This window comes from Medicago sativa, chromosome 8 (assembly GCF_051527215.1).
Source record: "Medicago sativa cultivar Bolivia chromosome 8, Bolivia_mono, whole genome shotgun sequence".
NCBI lineage: Eukaryota > Viridiplantae > Streptophyta > Magnoliopsida > Fabales > Fabaceae > Medicago > Medicago sativa.
In genome coordinates this window covers 75,635,317-75,654,575 of record NC_140756.1, presented here as the reverse complement: position 1 = coordinate 75,654,575, position 19,259 = coordinate 75,635,317, and the positions used below count along the sequence as shown (strand labels likewise).

Below are 19,259 nucleotides of genomic sequence, written 5' to 3'. Positions count from 1 at the left end.
TTAATTAGCGTAATTTTACGTCATTTTTGATGGGAAGTCCTTGTGTTGCACCTCTTTTTGCCAAATTAAACTTCATGGGTGACCTCCTGGGAAGTCCTTGTGTTGCACCTCTTTTTGCCGAAATTTCGTGTTCTTAGGAAGGGAATCGAACTTGCAAACAAACAGTCACCCGAAATGTACATTGCAATACCAACACATCATGCACTCAATTCTGGTACTGATTTACTTTTTATTTTTTATATTAATTTCAATTGCAAAACCTATGATTTAATGTTCAATTATCTTTTTTCATTATTTTAGCTGAATGATATATTGTACCATTTTTGCTTCTTAAAAAAATATTTTATAAGCAAGTGTATTTTTTGTGTTAAAAATACTTTCTGATTGTCATTTTCTCCATTTTGAATCATTTATTGTTTTAACACAGATTAAAAAAAAATGCAATTTTCAAAAGACATCACATTTTCACTATACTAAACTTGTTAATTATTGGACCAAAAATATCAGTTGATATTTATAAAAACCAATCCAACTGCCTAGGGTAACCAAATATTTAATACATCCTTTTTTATAATGAAATTGCTGAGTAGAAGTTAACAACGGTCCTCGTGGAAACAAATTATTTATTACTTCAATCGTATTTGGTTCACTTGCCAAATATCTATTTAGTTTTTGGCGCCCCTGCCGGGGACTGTTGAATTATTTCAACGAGGCAATTTTGTTATTATTTAGAATTTCTGTCATTTATATTTTTGTTTATATATAAAAAAAATTGAAAAAAAAACTTATGATTTGATCTATTCGTGTTTATCTTATTGTACTTTGCTGCTAAAAAGTTTATCCAAGTTTTGCAGCTATGATAGACAGCTTACGCCTCTATGACACAGAAGAGATTGTTACGTTGGACAATAAAATCTCGAGAGTAAATGAGAGATGTGATCTTTACAAGGAAAATCATCAGGGTAGTGATTGTGAAGGGAAGAAAGAGGTGATCAACATCGATTACAATACTTGACTTCAAAATATTTTAGATGATTTCTTGATGTCAAATCAAGTTCCATTTGAGAAATTTGAAGTTTAGTCCAGTGCGGTAATCTTGTTGAGAAAGCATATGAGTCTCAGCAAAAGTTGGTTGAGATGGAGACTAAGTGTCAGGATACTGTGGTGGACTACAATCCAAAAGTGATAAGTGTTGGTCTCTACCTGAAGTCTCAACAAATGGGGTCTGAAGAACTCACTCATGTGCAAATGAATACATATCCTTCTTTAACGTGGGAGAGCTTAAATTCCAAAGGAGTAACAGAGAGCGCATGAGAGTATCTGATTCTTTATGCAAAGTTCATGGAATTTTTGCCAAACAAGAGGAAGAAGAATGAGTGATATATTTTTTCTTTATGCAACCCATCCTTTTCCCTGCTTTGTTATTTGTTTCTGTTATTTCCTTTTGTATCGAGTCATATTTGAAGAGTGTCTTGAATAAGATTGTACAAGTTCCTTATTTTGTAATGCATCTGAACTTGTTTGATTTTAATGAATTTACTTTTCTTGAATTTTGCCAGTTCAGTAACAAAGATTTCATGAATAGTTTGTCAAAAGTTCAAAAGAGGTGGTTGCTTGCATGATTACTATCAGGGAAGTGTACGGCAGGAAAGATGCTTAGGTAGCCACAACTTCCAGAAACCTCAGCTTGTAAATTTATGACCTAAATTTATTTTTCAATTTTTACAAATATGAGTGTTTCCATGTAGATGCTATTTCTAGGATTTGCGATTTTTCTTTGTAATTGATTGGTCATATATTGTACACACTGAGGCAAATTGCTTGTACTTTGAGCCTTTGTAGCTCACCTTTGTTTATTTTGAATTATCCTTTGTTTAAACCAAGTTGAGCCACTAGGATTTAGACCCCTTGTTTCGGTGACTAACCACATTACAAACCTAAAGTCTTTATGAATGTACCCAAAATTTTGTTGGAGTTAGGCATGTTTATGTGTGTTATTTTGAAAATTCAAGTTTGGGGTTGCTCTTGGAACTAGCAACACTCTAAGTTTAGGGGTAGGGGTACTAGAAAAAAGAAAAGAAAATCACTTTGTGCTATAAAAAAAAATTAAAAATAAGCATGATAAAATAAGCTGAATTGTCAAATTTGCAGCAAAAAAAAAATAATATGCTTAAAAGTCAAAAAGTGATCAGTTGTTTTATTCAGTAAAAAAAAAGTCTCTAGTCCCCTGATGTGAATTTGTTGTGCATGGTGTGCTTTAGATCAATAGGATGATGTCTAACTCCGTTGTTTTCTTAAACCTACTTTCCAAATGATCCCACCCCTAACCTAAGCCTTGTGATAACCTAAAAAGTCCTTAAAAGTGTGTACATAATATTGGCTTTGATTGATTCTTAGAAATTTTTCAAGTTTTGGTAATATAGTAGTTCTACATGTCGACTGAGTGAATCCTGCTATATTTCAATATTGTTGCGAGAAGTTGTGGAATTGACGTGTTACCAAGCAAGTTAACTCATCATTTGCTAACTAGGAAGTTGAACTTTTGACATGACCATGGGTGTAGTAAAGTGTTATTTTACTGTTATTTTTCATTTTAAGTTGGTTCCTTGAGAACAAGTAACGATGCAAGTTTGAGGTTGTGATGACACTCTGTCATTACTAGTTTAGTAGACATTTTCATGGAATTTTAAGGGTGATTTATCAAGATAATGGGAGCTGAAAGCACAAAAAAATGATGAATTCGGATTTCCAGCAAGTTCCAATTCAGGCGCCGAATCCAAGCATTCGGGCACCGAATTCCAACCACAGGATGAAATTTTGATTCGACAAAATCCGGGCACCAATTTTTATAGCTCGGGGGCCGATTTTCAAAGGCCTATATAATGAAAAGTCCTTTTTCAGAATAAGGGTTCACGATTTTAGAGAGAAAAGGCATATTTTGGAGCGGAGGCTTTGCAGATCTGGTGGGCAACCATCAAAACTCATAGTCAATCATCCAATACACGTATGAATCGTTGTTTTTACGTTAGTTATCTTGTACTTTAGCTATGAGTAACTAATCTCTTTGTGGTTAAGCTTGAGATGAATCTGATGTAATCCTATGGAAACCCTAATTTGTTGAACTCTTTTGAATTTCAATGAGATTTTAGTCTTTATTCATATTACTTTTTGTTTAATGCTTTTTGTATGTTTATCATCAACTACTGATCCAAGCTTTATGAATATGCAAGTTGATCGTAGAGATTGAATGACCACTGACCCTGGTTTTTGACTATGAACTAGGTAATAGGTTTAACCTAAGTAATCAAGCTAGAGATAGATCATTATTAGGTTATGACATAGGGATTAATGTTCTTTTAATACCTCCAACGGTTTCGAATTCACTTAAGAGATTAAGGGGTTGTCACTTGCGGGGAGAATTCTAGGTCAAGGGATTGGGTAGAGTTACTAAGTTAATCTGTCGTGAAACTAAATAATCATTGTTTGAACTAAGAGTACAAATTACCATAGGAGAGCTTCGGAGGATTCAAAGGTCTTAACCATACTTCTATCTAATATTCTTAAAACCAACTTTTATTGTTTTATTTACGTTTACTTTATAAAAGCCAATCCAACTGTCTAGGGCAACCAGATATTTAATACATCCTTTTTGATAATGAAATTGCTGAGTAGAAGTTAACAACGGTCCTCGTGGAAACGAATTATTTATTACTTCGATCGTATTTGGTTCACTTGCCAAATATCTATTATTTCTCTAGCATTTTTGTGAGTGAGTTATTTCCTATTCCTAGCATGTTGTTATAGCTATATATCTACTAGTTTTTTAGGTAGGTATCTTTATTTTTACTTGTATATGGATGCACTACTTGAAAGCAGGGCCGTCCCTAAGAATTCGGAGGCTCGACTCTGGGAATGAAAAGAGGCCAGTGATAAAATCAAAACGTATTTTTTTAAAAGAGCAATTATATTTTTTAAAAGATAAATATAAGGTGTCGTATATATGCGGTACACCCAAAGGTGAAAATGACTACCGTATACATGAGGAACCCCCACCTAACACCAAAAACAAGAGGACCTAATTCTAATAGGCCTAAAAGGCTAAAAATAAGGGGACAGAAAATGGCTAGGGGTATTAAAAAAAATTGGAGGGCAGTAGTACTAGTGGGTATTAATTTTTTTTTTTGAGGCCCATGGCTGAGGGAGGCCCAGCTCTGTTGAGCTGTTTGCACCCCCTCAGGGCCGGGCCTGCTTGAAAGTGAATATTCTTCCCAGGCTTTTGTTAGTTTGTTGCATAGCACGATTTTCCATTTTTTTAAGAAAAAGGACGGGCCTAGAATCCCAAAACAAGGAAAACACATAAACTTAAAAAGAATGAGAATCCACTCTCAACAAAAGTCCCAGGGATTCAGAGAATCTTAAGAAATGAAGGTGTTTGAGGTGAAACCTCACTACCTCAGTTCAATAATCATTTCAATGCTTGTGTTGTGACTTGTGATTGTGACCATATTGATTTAGCAACAGTTTCCTTTTGTGAGTGTGCATCCAACAAATACTCCAATTCTGTGTTCATTGTAGTGACATTCTAAGCCAAGAGATTTACATGGCCACTATTAATTTTTGTTTGCTTGGCTAATGTAGAGAAACTTTTTTTTTTTTGTTAATTTTCAATTCAATTGTTTACCAAGGTTTCGTGGTGTAGTTGGTTATCACATCAGTCTAACACACTGAAGGTCTCCGGTTTGAACCCGGGCGAAGCTCTCCGGTTCGAACCCGGGTGAAGCCATATATTATTCTTTTTTTTTTTTTTGGTTATGTAACTCTGAATTTGGGTTTTTTTTTCCATACGAAATATGTCAGTTTTGTACATAAATACGTGACCAATTAATAATTCCAAGGAACCCCTTATAATTGATTCCTGTTCCCTAAAACATGCCCAGTGAAGCAATGTATACGAAGGTAAAAGGAGCAAACACTTTATTTTTAATTAGTAAATATTTTTGCAGAAAATGCTGACAGGGTCTTAGGGACATTTTTTTGTTTTGTTTTGAACAACTGAAATGAAATATATTGATACGAAAAGAGTGCTGAACCAGCAAGAGTTTAACAATGGTTACAGTTATGAACCAAACAAAACAAAACAAAGAAGGAAGCAAAACTACATGCTAATACCCATACACATCAAGAGATCAAGTCATCAATTATGGTAAGCAAAAGCAAAAGATATGTTCTTTTGTTTTCAACCACTAAAAGGAGTGGAGTTTAATTTTGTCTATCAATTGATGCAGCTGTTCCTTCTTATGATTAAAGATTTTGCTATTCCTATCTTACCAAACTGCATAAGTGATCAGATATGCGTGATGGTGATAGTTTAACTGAAGAGATACCAATCCAATTTCAAATGAGGGACCATATATTGTTGAAGTAATTACACAATGCAAAAATAGATGTTCAGTCGTTTCCTCCATATCACACCCACTAGCACAATGACTAGAATCATGTTGAAGAATGCCACGTCTGATCAAATTATCCTTTGTTGGAAGACAATTGCGTAAAAAACGCCAAACGAATAATGAGACTTCCGAAGGAACCTCTTTATGCCAAATGCTTGTTGAAAAAGATGAATCATCAAACGCTTCTGCAACAATTATTAATTGAAAAAGATGAGTACCCTTTGATAGGATCTAAAAATTAATGCCATTAATCTGCCACATCAAGCTGTAAAATAAAATTGTGAAGCAAAGTACATCACTCCCTTATCATCTCTTCCTCCCACGCAAAAAACTTATGCTTCCACTTCCAAACCTCTCCCCCCTCACCCCAACCTACCTGACACATCTTTGCAACAATTGACAACATGTTTTCTGACAGCTCATACAAACACACAAAGAGGGGCGCCACCAATCCAAGTATCCCTCCAAAAAAAGTATTAACCCCATCACCAACTATCCTCTAAGATTGTTGGAAGAAGGTAAATTGGTTTGATAGCCATCTAACTAGATGAATGTAGAGGAAGAATGTAAATTGTTTAAAGAATCAAAACAAATGTTTATTTTTATAGAAAATTATGTATTTATCATGCTGACAAGTATTTGACTTTTATTTTAAAGACAAAATCTTCTCTTTTTAGATTCTTCAAACAGTGTCGTAGGACACTTGTTAGCATGATCCACATTTTATTTTATCGTGTTCTCATTTCTATTTTGATGACTGTAGAGGAAAAATGCAAATTAATCCCAACCTAAATAAAATGCTAAAATTTATTCTATTCAAACTTTGTTAATTAGAATAGTGTGTGTAGTTGGTCTGTATCTAACACGAGTTCGTATATTGTTTTGTTCTTTGATGTAAAACAGACCAAAGTGGTATCAATGTTAGAAGAGTTATATCTTCCACGAGGAATCAAAAGTAGTGGAATATGATATTACATAGGTAAAACATGAGGATTTTTTGTTTAAGGATTAAAATCAAATTCTGCTTAAATGGCAGAGACCAAAAGCATATATAAGCCATAAATAAATGTGTATTTTATAATAATTGGGTGTAATTCTTTCTCAAAAAAAAATAATTGGGTGTAATTCAAATTTATAAAGCATATAATGTTTGTTAAACAAGATAATGATGGTTCCTTAAAAGAATAAACTTAAGTAACAGAGAGCATCATATATCAAGTTTCCCTTAAAAAGAATAAAAAAAGGAAAACAAAGAATGCATACACGGCCTAACAAACACCTTACAAAATATCAAATACCATATTTCTATCCGACTCATTAACCGCTAGATCTTTCTTAATAGTTTCTCTTGTAGTTTTTCTAGGTATTCCTCAACCTCTAGTGATATGACTCCCCTCCATCTAATCTACCCTCCCAACCACAGAATCCACAAGTCTTATCTCTACATGTCCAAACCACCTAAGCCTAGTTTCTATAGGTGCTATCCAAACTCTCTCTCTCCCTCCCTCCCTCCCTCCCTCCCTCCCTCCCTCCCTCCCTCCTCTCTCTCTCTCTCTCTCTCTCTCTCTCTCTCTCTCTCTCTCTCTCTCTGATGTTGTTATTTATAATCCTATCCTGTCTAGTGTTACCACATATCCAACATAACATTCTCATATCTGCTACACTTAAGTTATTTTCGTGTTAGTTACTGTAAATTATTACATGCAAAACTAGATAACAAACTGGGAGAAAACACCATACTTCTGGATCGCATCGTAGTAACACGACTAAGGAGGCCAGTCACATAATTTAGCTTAAAAGGAAGAAAAAGGAACTGGTCAATATCTGCTACACTTAAAGTTATTTTCGTGTTAGTTACTTTAAATTATTACATGCAAAACTAGATAACAAACTGGGAGAAAACACCATACTTCTGGATCACATCGTAGTAACACGACTAAGGAGGCCAGTCACATAATTTAGCTTAAAAGGAAGAAAAAGGAACTGGTCAATATCTGCTACACTTAAAGTTATTTTCGTGTTAGTTACTTTAAATTATTACATGCAAAACTAGATAACAAACTGGGAGAAAACACCATACTTCTGGATCACATCGTAGTAACACGACTAAGGAGGCCAGTCACATAATTTAGCTTAAAAGGAAGAAAAAGGAACTGGTCAATATCTGCTACACTTAAAGTTATTTTCGTGTTAGTTACTTTAAATTATTACATGCAAAACTAGATAACAAACTGGGAGAAAACACCATACTTCTGGATCACATCGTAGTAACACGACTAAGAAGGCCAGTCACATAATTTAGCTTAAAAGGAAGAAAAAGGAACTGGTCAAATGCTACAAAACAGTTGTCTAAATAGCTAGTCAGCTTGAACTTAGGAGGCAAACAACCACAAGGATCATAGGGCTTAAAGTATAGTACAGGAGGTCAAACATCCTAAATCCTTCATAGGTCATAAAACCGTCGGATTTATGGCCATGGGAAAACTATAGATATCCAGTGTCACCTTCAATTCAATAATTTTCAGATCAATATATCACATATCTTCCTAAAATACGGAACAAGCCAAAGTCCAACTAATGGCATTTCTGAAGTCCGTTATCCTTTATATTGCTTAATAGAAAAATATTTTTGGGGATAAAAAAAGAAAAAGATTTTGTTTTGCAGTTCCAAGAAAGCAATAGAACTGCAAAGTTGTCACACTTCTTGAGCGCCCTTCTATATAATAGACACATAATGCAGCAAATATTGCTATAGTTCTGAACAGAAAATGGGAAAAAGTTAAACATAAAGGTATTAATACAAACAATAAGATGACAATATAACAGTAGCGATGAATATCCAAAAATTCTAGATGAGATGGAATTGAGAATTTATATTCTTCCACTGAGGCGCTATACTAATATAACACAATATGTACCATACCTAAAGCTATTAACAGAGTGGACAAAGGTAATTCTAACCAACTATTCAAAAGTATGGTACATATTGTGTTACACTATATGTACCATACCTGAATTCTTGACAAAGGTAATTCTAACCAACTATTCAAAAGTATCAAACGGTATATACCATGCAGAAATCCCATGATTTCTATATTATGCAAAACTGTCTTTGCTGTCTCTATATCACTAGTTATATTGTGTGTGACAGTGAAGAGGGAAGATGATAACTTTTGAGTCACTAGTTATATTATGAAGGCCAAGAGGCAGTATCAAATTTTGAGACGCCAGGAATAAAAATTACAGATGGTTTTTCTTCCAATTAAGAGCAACCCCTTTGGGTATCAAAGCATGAATAATAGTAATTATTGAGTTAAATATCAATCTAGAGTCTTACGATAAACGAGTCATGCAATTAACTGTAACATTCCCAACAAAGACAGATAATAAAACACTTAATATGTTAAGACACGACACATTTTCAACAAAGACAGATTATAAAATAATTAAGAATGATGTTTACACATATATTCCTCAAACAAACATGAATACTTCGTAATTCAACAGACATGAATACTCCATAATTCAACACAGAATAGAAAGTTGAGGTACCTTTTCAGCTTGAACCACAACCATAAGACGACCGAGTATCTCTCGATCAGACAATTGTGAAAATCGCACAATGGCACACCTACTCTGAATTGGCTCAATAATCTTAGAAGATGTATTGCAAGCAAGCGCGAAACGGGTAGAATTAGAATATATCTCCATTGTCCTTCTCAAAGCTTGTTGTGCTCCAGATGTCATGCTGATTCGAGTCAAAATTAAAATTACAAAAGTAAAAGCCAATTAAAACAAAGAATAAGCAAAGTAACAACGTTAATTCAATTAAATCACCACAAAAAATTAAAATTCGATACTGACCTGTCAGCTTCATCAAGTATAACAACTTTGTGTCGGCCTGGAGGAAGAGTTACTTTCTTTTGAGCAAACATATTGATTTTGTTCCTCACAACATCTATTCCTCTATAGGAAAAAGATTAAAACAAAGTGAATAGCTTGGTTAAACACTTAGGGCCTATTTTGATTGGTTCATTTGCGCTAATATACTGTCATAATCACTTTTAAAACTGTTTGCGAGAACTTTTAAAACATCTTACGACATGTTCATGAATTGTTTTCAGCTTATTTTCACAATATCTCCAAGATAGCTTATTAAGGGTCTATTCAGATTGGCTTATTTGAGCTTATCTACTTGCATAAACACTTGTGATACTGTTTAGGCACTTGTGATACTCTTTTGTTATGGAAATAGCTTATATATAAACACTTATCATGATAAGCGCTTATGTAATAAGCTGCAGATTTAGCTGTTTACACAAACAGTGCCTAAAACAGCTTATAGCTTATACGAAAACAATTTAACTTTCTTTTATCGTTTGTTATAGAAAAAGTTTCTATATAAGCGTTTGTCTGCAATAAGATGCAAATTAAGTTGTTTATCCAAACAGGCCATAACATTATTTCAGAAAGAAAAAAGAAAAAGAAAAAAAAAGGAAACCTATCATCTGATGCATTGAGTTCGAGAACAGCTTCTCTGTAATTGGGACCAAGAAGCTCGTGAGCTAGGGCAAGAATACTAGTGGTTTTACCAGTTCCAGGAGGACCCTAAAAATGAAAATGGGGAAATTAGGGCACAGTGAAAACGTAATTAAGAATGATGAATTGAAGAGTGAGAGATAGTTACTGATAAAATGAGGTTGGGCATGTTGCCGTCACGAGCGATGACTTGGAGACAGGAGACGGCGTCTTCATTGCCGACGACTCTGCTAGGTCGGTACTTTTCAATCCACGGCACGTCGTAGCTGGCGGTGTTGCTTGAGGATGATGAAGATGCCATGTCTGTGATTGTAAGGGTGAATGAAAACGGTGAAACCCCAAAGCAAACCCTATATGACGAACCGGCTTCAAACTTGGAGGGAATTTCTGAGTTCTAAGATGGGAAAGTTTTTTTTTTTTTTTTTTGAGGGAAATAAATAAATAGTATCTGAGGCACAAAACAATCAAACTCCACTTACAATCATACCAACAACCTATACATTGAGACTCGCTACACCCAAAATTACACATACATAACTAGACTCGTCCAATCCGAACAAGACTCACAACTTCGCCGCCGCCAATCACCCTCTCTGTCGTATCTTCTCACTTCGACAATGTTTCCTCTTTTTCTGAAAAATCTCTCCTTTCTACCTTCTCGTCTTTCTCGCAAGGTTTTTACTAGGTTTAAAGTGCGTGGGTTCTCATCATATCCTTCTCCTCCCGAGGTTTCAGTATGGTGGCACTTTGACAGCTGTCCCGTGCCCTCTGGGTTTAGCTTTTCCAAGGTAGCACCTTCAATTACGGCAGCCGTTAGAGCTAACGGGATTATGGGTACAATTCATATTCGCGCTTATGGTGATGTCGACAAAGAGGCTCTTAATTCAACCAACATTACTCTACACTCCCTTTCCGACGATGACCCTTTTGGTGGCATGCTTTATACCGGTTCGTTCCTTTTCCTCTACTCTTATTATATTCTTGTCAAAATTCATATGTCTAGTACACATATATACTGTTAGTGCTAGGACTTAGACTATCTCTAATGAAGGGTCTTAAACATTTAAGACCCGGTACCTATTAATACCCTTAGATATCTTATTGGAAAAAACCCAAGTGTCTCACATCGGATAGATAAGACTCTTGAGAGAGTATGTAAAGAGGAGACACTCCTCACCTTACAAAACAAGCTTGTAAAGTGAGAAATGTCTCCTCTTTGTATACTTTCTCAATAGTCTTATCTATCCGATGTAACACTTGGGTTTTTCCCAATACACCCCATCACACCCAACACTCTTTGGGCTTGGTGCGTGAATAAGTAGGTGGCCTTGAATTCGACAAGCTCTGATACCATGTTGAAATTTGGGACGTAACTTATTCTTACAAAATCGGTTTGTAAGGTGAGGAGTGCCTCCTCTTTATACACTCTTCTCAATAGTCTTATCTATCCGATGTAGCACTTAGGTTTTTCCAATAAACTTTTTCAAAGGTCTTACCTAAGGCCCCCAATCTTAAGCGGGACCCGCACTCTTCTAATACTCCCTCCGGTCCTTAATATAAGAAAATTTTCAATTTTTTTTTGGTCCTATTCATAAAAAAATATCACAACTTTTAAGGTATAGTTATTGCTTAAATGACTTTTCTATTCCTATTTAATGTTTTTCTTTTGAATATTAGTGGGTGTATTTAATGTTCCTCAATTTTTTATGAGGGTATATTTGTAAAAATATTCAAAATGTTACATTAATTAATAAATGTATTGGTTTTGATGTTTTTTGGTTTTGTTTCTTTTAATAAGGACCGGAGGGAGTATTAAAAATTTGTAATGTATTGATATAAAGTTATTGATTGTTAGATTAGTGGGTCTCCTTTAAGAAATTTGTGTGAGATTTGGGTTGAAGGGATTGAGTGTTTTTTAAATACTACTCCTTTATTTTTGGACAAAATTAGTGGGTCTCCTTTATTTTTGGACAAAATATACTCCCTCCGGTCTCAAATATAAGAAAAGATTCCTTTTTTAGGTTCATTGAGTAGTTAATGTATCTGGTCTACATTGTAAAGCAAATACATTAATTATTCAATGAACCTAAAAAAGGAATCTTTTCTTATATTTGAGACCGGAGGGAGTACTATTAAAAAATTATAAACGAGTGATGTGTACTTGTGTGACCCATTTAAGTACCCAAAAATGAGCGTCTCCATTGTGCATGCTCTTAGTAATTAAATGTTTTTTTCAATTCCATATTATTTTTTACTTGTACAACCATTTTTTTACAACTTATTTGACAACTTTCTCTCTCATACTCGCATGATATTTTTACTTTTTCTCTCTATTGCTTTGAATTTGTGTTAATACTTCATTTTCTTTGTGAAATTTTAGTTGTCTCAAAAGTTGTCATATAGATAGTTGTTCAAATAACACAACTCTTTCAAATAATAAATAATGACTACATTGTTGCAGATACAAAGAACAATACCTATAAGCATTTTCTTACGGATCTTAATGATTGGGTTTCCACAAATCCTCCACCACTGCACCTCTTTTTGATATTTGGTAAGGAAGAATTCTTTAGCAGTGGCATATTGCACCGGTTAAGAATGTGCAACTACAATATCTTGCTTGCATGTCCCGGATGGGCTCATGTTGCTGCTGTCTGCCATGCAGCAACTATAATGTGGGAGTGGTCTTCCATGCTCAAGGGGGATGACCTTACAGGAAAACATTTCAACTATCCTCCTGATGGTCCCACTAATTCATGGTATGAAAACTTAAATGTGCCTCTTGAAAACCCCTTCTCAGTTGTTGAGTTGCACACATCTTCACAAAATTCGGAGGAGATATACAAACCTACCTTAGACATAAAGTTAAGTCAAGCTTCAAAGTCATTTTCTAGGCAAGTTATGAAAATATTGTGTTCACATCGAAATGGGATCTCCATAGGAGATCTTCGTGCAGAGTTGACAAAGTGTGATATGCCTTTGGTTAAACGCTTCTATGGAAATAAAAAGTTTTCCAACTTTCTAATTTCTATATCATATGTACAACTCCAGTATCTAGGAGGAGATAATTTTTGGGTGTGTTTGGTCCCATCAACGACATCTGCGGTTAAGAATAACCAGAAGGATGGTGCCACAAGTCAAAATTTGCACAATGACGGTAAAAATATGGATAGAAGTGCAGATGGGGTTCCCAAAATATCCTCATCGTGTGTTAGCAGCAAGGGTGATGATTTAAAATCATTCCAATCTATCCCTTCACAAGGAAAACCTCTCGAGGAATACGCTGAAGGTAAATCATCACATCCTTTGTTCATGGACAGTATTGTGCATCAGCCTCCAAATGAGTTGCAGAAAAAATTTATGGAGGTGGATGTGGCCCGTGCACCATTGCCGCATATTCAACTTCTTCCAAATGACAACAATATTTCCAAAAAATCTGACAATGACGTTGTTAAGTCTGATGATGGAAATCCTGAAATTCTTGAAAAAATAAACCCTTCACATAATCCATCTACTTTCTGTAGTTGGATTAGTAGTTGGTGGACATTTTGGAAAAGCAATGCTAAGTCAGAAATAGACCATAGTGCTCGTCATTTTGAAGAGCCCAAGTCATCAGAACTGCAACCTCATTGGGATAACTTTAAATTTAAGGTTGCAGTATGGTGGGACTTTGACAGCTGCGGCGTCCCCTCCGGAAATAGCTTTTTGAATGTAGCACCTTCAATTATGGGACTTCTTAGAGCCAACGGGATTAAGGGCCCAATTCATATCGACGCTTATGGCGATGTTTCTCAACTTTCACAGATCAAACAAGAAGCACTTTTCCTATCTGGCATTGATCTCCACCACATTCCAGGTTCTTTTTTCTTACCGTATAACTAAAACTATTACCATCTTCATTTTCAGTTCTATTGTTTTTCTTTCTTTACTAGAAATTAAGGAGTGTATTGGTTTTGGATTTTATAGGACTGTTTTATTAGGAAAAAAGTCCAATAGATTTTAAAAGACTTTGGAGGAATTTTTCGAGTTTTAAGACTCCGTCGAGCTTTCAAAACATTTTTGTTTCGATTTTAAAGGATTTGTATCATAAGAATTTATATGATTTAAAAGGATTTTTTGCCTTATGAGATTTGACAAGACTTTGATGATTGCTAGCATATTCAAAATTTAAGAGAATCAAAGACAAAAATAACAAAAAACGATTATTATTTATTTCACTGCAACTTCATAGTCTCAAGCAATCGTAAAAAGATTATTATGGCATAAACCAATTACATCAAAAGAAACTTCATCAAAAAAATTAAGAGAAAGCTTATTAAGATTATTATTGCAATAGAATTTTACTCTTTTTTTTTTATGTGATCTCCTTATACTTTTTGTTTTTCAATTTTTTTTATCATTGATCGACATCTCTATACGATTACAATACCAAGGGTAAAAATAATGAGAGCACCTAACAAAGTTTGCTGAAAGTGAGATTAAGTGCCTGTTTGGTTAAGCGTTTTCACGCCCCAAACCCACGTTTTGATGCCCAAACGCCGTTTCAATCATTTTTTTGATGTTTGGGTGTTTTGCAAAATCAAATCCCAAGAAAGTGATTTTGGTCCCAAACGTGGGTTTCCCAAAAGCTACAAATTGAAGCTTCCACGGCAATTCAACAATAGCGTTTCTCTCTGAAATGATAATTTACCAAACTACCCATATTCACACAAACAACTGCTTCTTCTTCTTCTTCACATCACCCAGATTTCAACCAGTTGGGAAAAGAATATCAGAGATATGGGAAAAGAATACCCAGCTGATTTCAACCATTTGAGTGATGGAGAAATCGGAAAAGAGTGACAGAGATATGGAGGAGGAGAAATGGTAGAAGGGTATTGAGAGATGGGGAAGCAAATCAAATTGGTAGAAATTAAAGAGACATACAAGAACTTGAAGGATATGTATAAATGAAGATCCAATTGGTATGAATTGAAGGTTCTCAAAAGATTGAAGTATTAAGAGATGGGGAAGCAAATCCAATTGGTATGAGATGGGTTAGGTTAGAGTTTTTTTTAAGGTTGGAGTTCCGTGTCTTTTTTTCTTTCTGTTCCTTATTTAAGTTAAAATTCATTTGTTATTTATAAATATATTTTTTTTACTGTTATTTATAAATATACATACATTAAAAACCTATTTTGGTAATTAGACACCCAAAAGCAATTTTAATCCAATCTATCCAAACAACATCAATTCGTAAAAATCACTTTTAAAAAGTAAACATAAATCAATCCTCTCAAACTCACTTTTAATCAAAATCAATTCACTCAAACTCAATTCTATCAGAATCAATTCTCGCCACCGCCATACCAAACACACACTAAGAAATTGAGAGCAGAATCACGAGCAGTAAAAGAGCAGTTGCTGATCACTTTATTTGCAATACATGGGATAGGAGTTATAATGATGGATAAACTTTGAGGAGAAAAGGAAGAGAGAGATAGAAATACTCACTTAAAGAGGTCTGCAAGCAGGGAATGATAGAGTTAAAAAGTCCCATGAGTTTAGGTGGGATTGTTTGATGGGTGTAGTAGTGTTTATAGATTGTAGTGTTTATAGATTACAAAAGGAATATTCTACTTCATCCGTTTCAAAATGAGTGTCGTTTTAGCCAAAAAAATTGTTTCAAAATGAATGTCGCTTTCAGTTTCCAATGCAATAATAACTTTTTCTTTTCGATTGTACCCTTCAATTAATACTATGTTACACTACTTCCAAAGTATTATTTTTTCTTTAATGAAAAACAAACTAATAGTTGATTAGGATAGTTTGGTAAAATTGCTATGAAATTTGACTGCTTTATTCTATTCCTTAATATGCGTGCAATTGAATAAAGCGACACTCATTATGAAACGGAGGGAATACATAATATTTTATCCTAAGCAACTTAGAGAGTAAGCTAGAATATATTTACAATGTAAATATAATTGTTTTCTATTTAATTAAATATTAACGGTACTAAAAAGTCTTATACAAAATCTATATAGTAAAGTAATTCCTCAAAATCCGTGTTTTTATTTTCTTTCTAATATCGATGGATTCTTTTTTAAGTTGTAAGAAGTCTCAAATGAATAATACAATTGAGTTTTGTGAAACTCTCTTTACAAAATCTTGAAAATCCTAATTGAATACCATAGGATTTTTTATATTATAGAAAAGTCCTGATTAAATACCGCAAGATTATGTATTCCAATTTTTTTTTTTAATACTCCTTTCTAATACACCCATATCAAGAATCAATTTTTGAAATGTTGAATATTGCTCTTTACTTATCACAATTAGATCGTCGACTTGTAGATTGAATGTATGTCCTTGTTTGTTATGGATGGAGCTTGGTTCTTATGGTTTGAGATGAATGTGCAACTAAAAAAATCAGTTTTAGAATCTTGTCCATACGACGACTTACTGAAATGTACTATTCAATCTTATCTTCTTTATCTTTTAAAATAATAATGACCTTTAACTACTCTATTATAGGTGGAAAGAACAAGAACAAATACTTGGCCGATTGGTTTTCTCAAAATCCCTCACCCATACACCGCTTTTTGATATCTGGTGATGAAGACATAGACTTCTCCTGCATATTGCTTCGAAATTTTGATAGGACGGACGACAGCATCTTCCTTGCATGTCCAGGAAAGGCTCATGGTTATGTCAGCAGAGTAGCATTTATAGTATGGCGGTGGTCTTCAGTGCTCAAGGGGAAATATTTTACTGGAAAATATTTCCTGTATCCTCGTAAATGGTATATTAAGGCGCGGGTGCCTCTTGAATATCCTCCCGAGTGGTATAGAAACTGGAAGGTGCGTCTTGAAAATCCCTTCTTAGCTGCTGAGGAGCCCACATCTACACAAAATGTAGAGATCCATAAACTTTCTTCGTACATAGAGCTTTTTGGTGAAGATCCAAAGGTGTATTATAGGCCGGCTTGGGAGGTATTGAGTTCGTACCCGAACGGAATCTCCATCGGAGAACTTAAGACGAGACTGGGTGTTCCTGGAAATAATAAAATGTATGACAAAGTGATAGCATCTATGCCACAAGTACAACTCTTGTATATAGGAGATGATAATTTTTGTGTACGTTTGATCCCATCAACATCTACCGTTAAGAAGAAGAAGCAGAGGGATGCTGATCATTCAGAAATGCCCGTGTTATTTTCTACTGATTCTTTTTGGGATGATGTGGAAACTTTTGTTTTCTCATCTAGAGGATCACGTCTTATTTCCCGATCAAGAAGCAGGTTTGCTAGTTTTGTAGTTCTTTTCTTTATTACTATCCCTTTCGCAATGCAATATTTTTTATGATCATTATGTCGCTACTTGTTGAAGGAATAATTCAATAGTAATAATTTGATACATGTTTTTTATGTTGTCAGGGAGGATCTGGCTCATAGATTACAAAGGCATGGACCTATGTTTTTTATGTCTCACACCGAAAATGAAATCCTTCAATTGGTGGAATTGTTGATAACAAAGTTGAAATGGTTAAAAGAAAGCCCCTCAGAAGCATTTCCTTTTATTTTAACTCAAACTGTTAGGCTTAGGCTTACTATATCTGAAAGAGCTGCTAGTTGATGGCACATGGCGCAGAATTCTTGAGATCCGTCTTCTCAGCCTCTCCCTTTGTTTAGCAAGCTCGATAAGTTAGAGGACTGAAGGATCAATTAAGCCAATAAGATACTATATTCATTTATTCTGTTCCGACCCCTTGGTCTTACTAATGTTTTTTTTTTCCTTTCAAATATAGCTATGTTGCTTTCTGATTTAATTAGTCATTTTCTACAAAAGCTAGATATCGTATTTTTCGCAAGTTTCTTTAGAATGCAAAACAAGAAGAGTATCATTTTACCCCTACTGCAAAATCATGGATTGCTCTTGGGTAACAACTTACAAGTAAGATTTTTTATTTTTTATTTAAAAAAAAAAACTTGTGTTTAAGTATTTAAATGTGTACTTCAGAATACAAAGGACTTTAAATCTTCAATTAGAAAACATCCTTTGAAATGACATGCAATCTATACTACATTTAATCCTTATCCCATTAAGTGGAGACTGAGGGGTCAGCTACATGGATCAAATTACGACATATTGCCATAATGTTCGATCATAAACCATATTTTGGTCCACCTCATTGATGTCCAAGTCTTTTCTAATAGTTTCTCTTCTAGTTTTTTTAGGTCTTCCTCTGCCTCACGTGTAATCTATACAAGGCTATAATTTAATATATTACGAAACTCCCTATAAACAAGAATATAAAACTTAGATGTGTGTTTTCGGTCTTGATTAAGTTAATCATCATCTGAGTACTGCTGTAGAAGTAATTGCTCCAGCCCCTGTTCATTTCTAGCGAATGACAGGGAGAACACAGATTTGGCTTCACAAAAAGAAAACACTTCCAAGATATAGAAAATGTTCCTTTCCCAAGCCCTGTTATATAGCATACAAATGAAATAAATACCTTTAATAGCTACATTTTTTGCCTCAGTATATTCAGCTGATATTTTTTTCAGCAAAACCCAAAATCCCTGGTATGTAAAAAGTAGAAGGGAAGTTATGTGAAAAAAAATTACAAACTAATATAAAAACAATTTATAGCATGAGATTAATGATATACATAATACATTTATCAAGAGGCTGATTGGTTTCTAAAAAGATAGATATCAAAATCTACCAAGACTGATTAATATGCTATAATCATGTACTTGAAACCCATCAAGCTTAGTTAGTCCATTCAAACAAATAAGTTGTTGGGTTAAAGCACTAACATGACAACACGGCAAAGAAAGAAGGATATTGAGCATAAGTTCAAAAGTTCAATATGGTGATTTACTTTTCATATGCAGCTTGTATACGGGCCTTCTGTATTTGTTCAAGAAGGTAAATGATTGTTCCTATTAATTATTTTCACTGAAATGGCTAAAAATACGTTTGTCTTCATTCACGTACCGACTATCTCTCTCTCTCTAGAGAGAGAGTATTTATTGGTAATTTTAATAGCTAAAAATACTTTCTCGTTCAATTTAGTATGAATGGATACTTTAGTTGGTGATTTTATTGGTCAATTTTTTGTTTCTATTATATCCTTCATTGACTTTTTCTTCAAACTTCCCTCACAATGATTTATTGTATTCATTTGTTTTTCTTTAGTTTTCATATGCTATTCCCATTATATTTTAATCCCTTTTTTAGTGTGGAAAATTGATGTAACTTCTATTATATTTCAATCTTC

The 19,259-nt window shown here is 34.3% G+C and overlaps 2 protein-coding genes, 1 long non-coding RNA gene and 1 other non-coding gene across 4 annotated transcripts; 3 read left to right on the top strand and 1 right to left on the bottom strand.

Moving 5' to 3' along the window:
• Nucleotides 1–5: 5 nt before the first annotated feature.
• On the top strand, nucleotides 6–1,550 carry LOC146901563 (uncharacterized). The gene is made up of 2 exons (XR_015022139.1): nucleotides 6–214; nucleotides 855–1,550. It is a non-coding gene; the product is annotated as an uncharacterized LOC146901563 (long non-coding RNA).
• A 3,134-nt stretch (nucleotides 1,551–4,684) lies between these two features.
• On the top strand, nucleotides 4,685–4,758 carry TRNAV-AAC (transfer RNA valine (anticodon AAC)). The gene has a single exon. It is a non-coding gene; the product is annotated as a tRNA-Val (tRNA).
• A 414-nt stretch (nucleotides 4,759–5,172) lies between these two features.
• Nucleotides 5,173–10,972, bottom strand: LOC146901561 (replication factor C subunit 2-like). The gene is made up of 5 exons (XM_085731960.1): nucleotides 10,138–10,972; nucleotides 9,952–10,058; nucleotides 9,315–9,416; nucleotides 9,003–9,198; nucleotides 5,173–5,635 (listed from the first exon to the last, which is right to left on the bottom strand). The coding sequence occupies exons 1-5, from the start codon at nucleotides 10,288–10,290 to the stop codon at nucleotides 5,519–5,521; spliced, it is 675 nt and encodes a 224-aa protein (XP_085588086.1). The 5' UTR covers nucleotides 10,291–10,972; the 3' UTR covers nucleotides 5,173–5,518.
• On the top strand, nucleotides 10,540–17,817 carry LOC146901560 (uncharacterized). The gene is made up of 4 exons (XM_085731959.1): nucleotides 10,540–10,937; nucleotides 12,451–13,845; nucleotides 16,506–17,271; nucleotides 17,407–17,817. Exons 1-4 carry the CDS (start codon nucleotides 10,607–10,609, stop codon nucleotides 17,603–17,605), a joined length of 2,691 nt encoding a protein of 896 aa, XP_085588085.1. The 5' UTR covers nucleotides 10,540–10,606; the 3' UTR covers nucleotides 17,606–17,817.
• The last annotated feature ends 1,442 nt before the right edge of the window (nucleotides 17,818–19,259 follow it).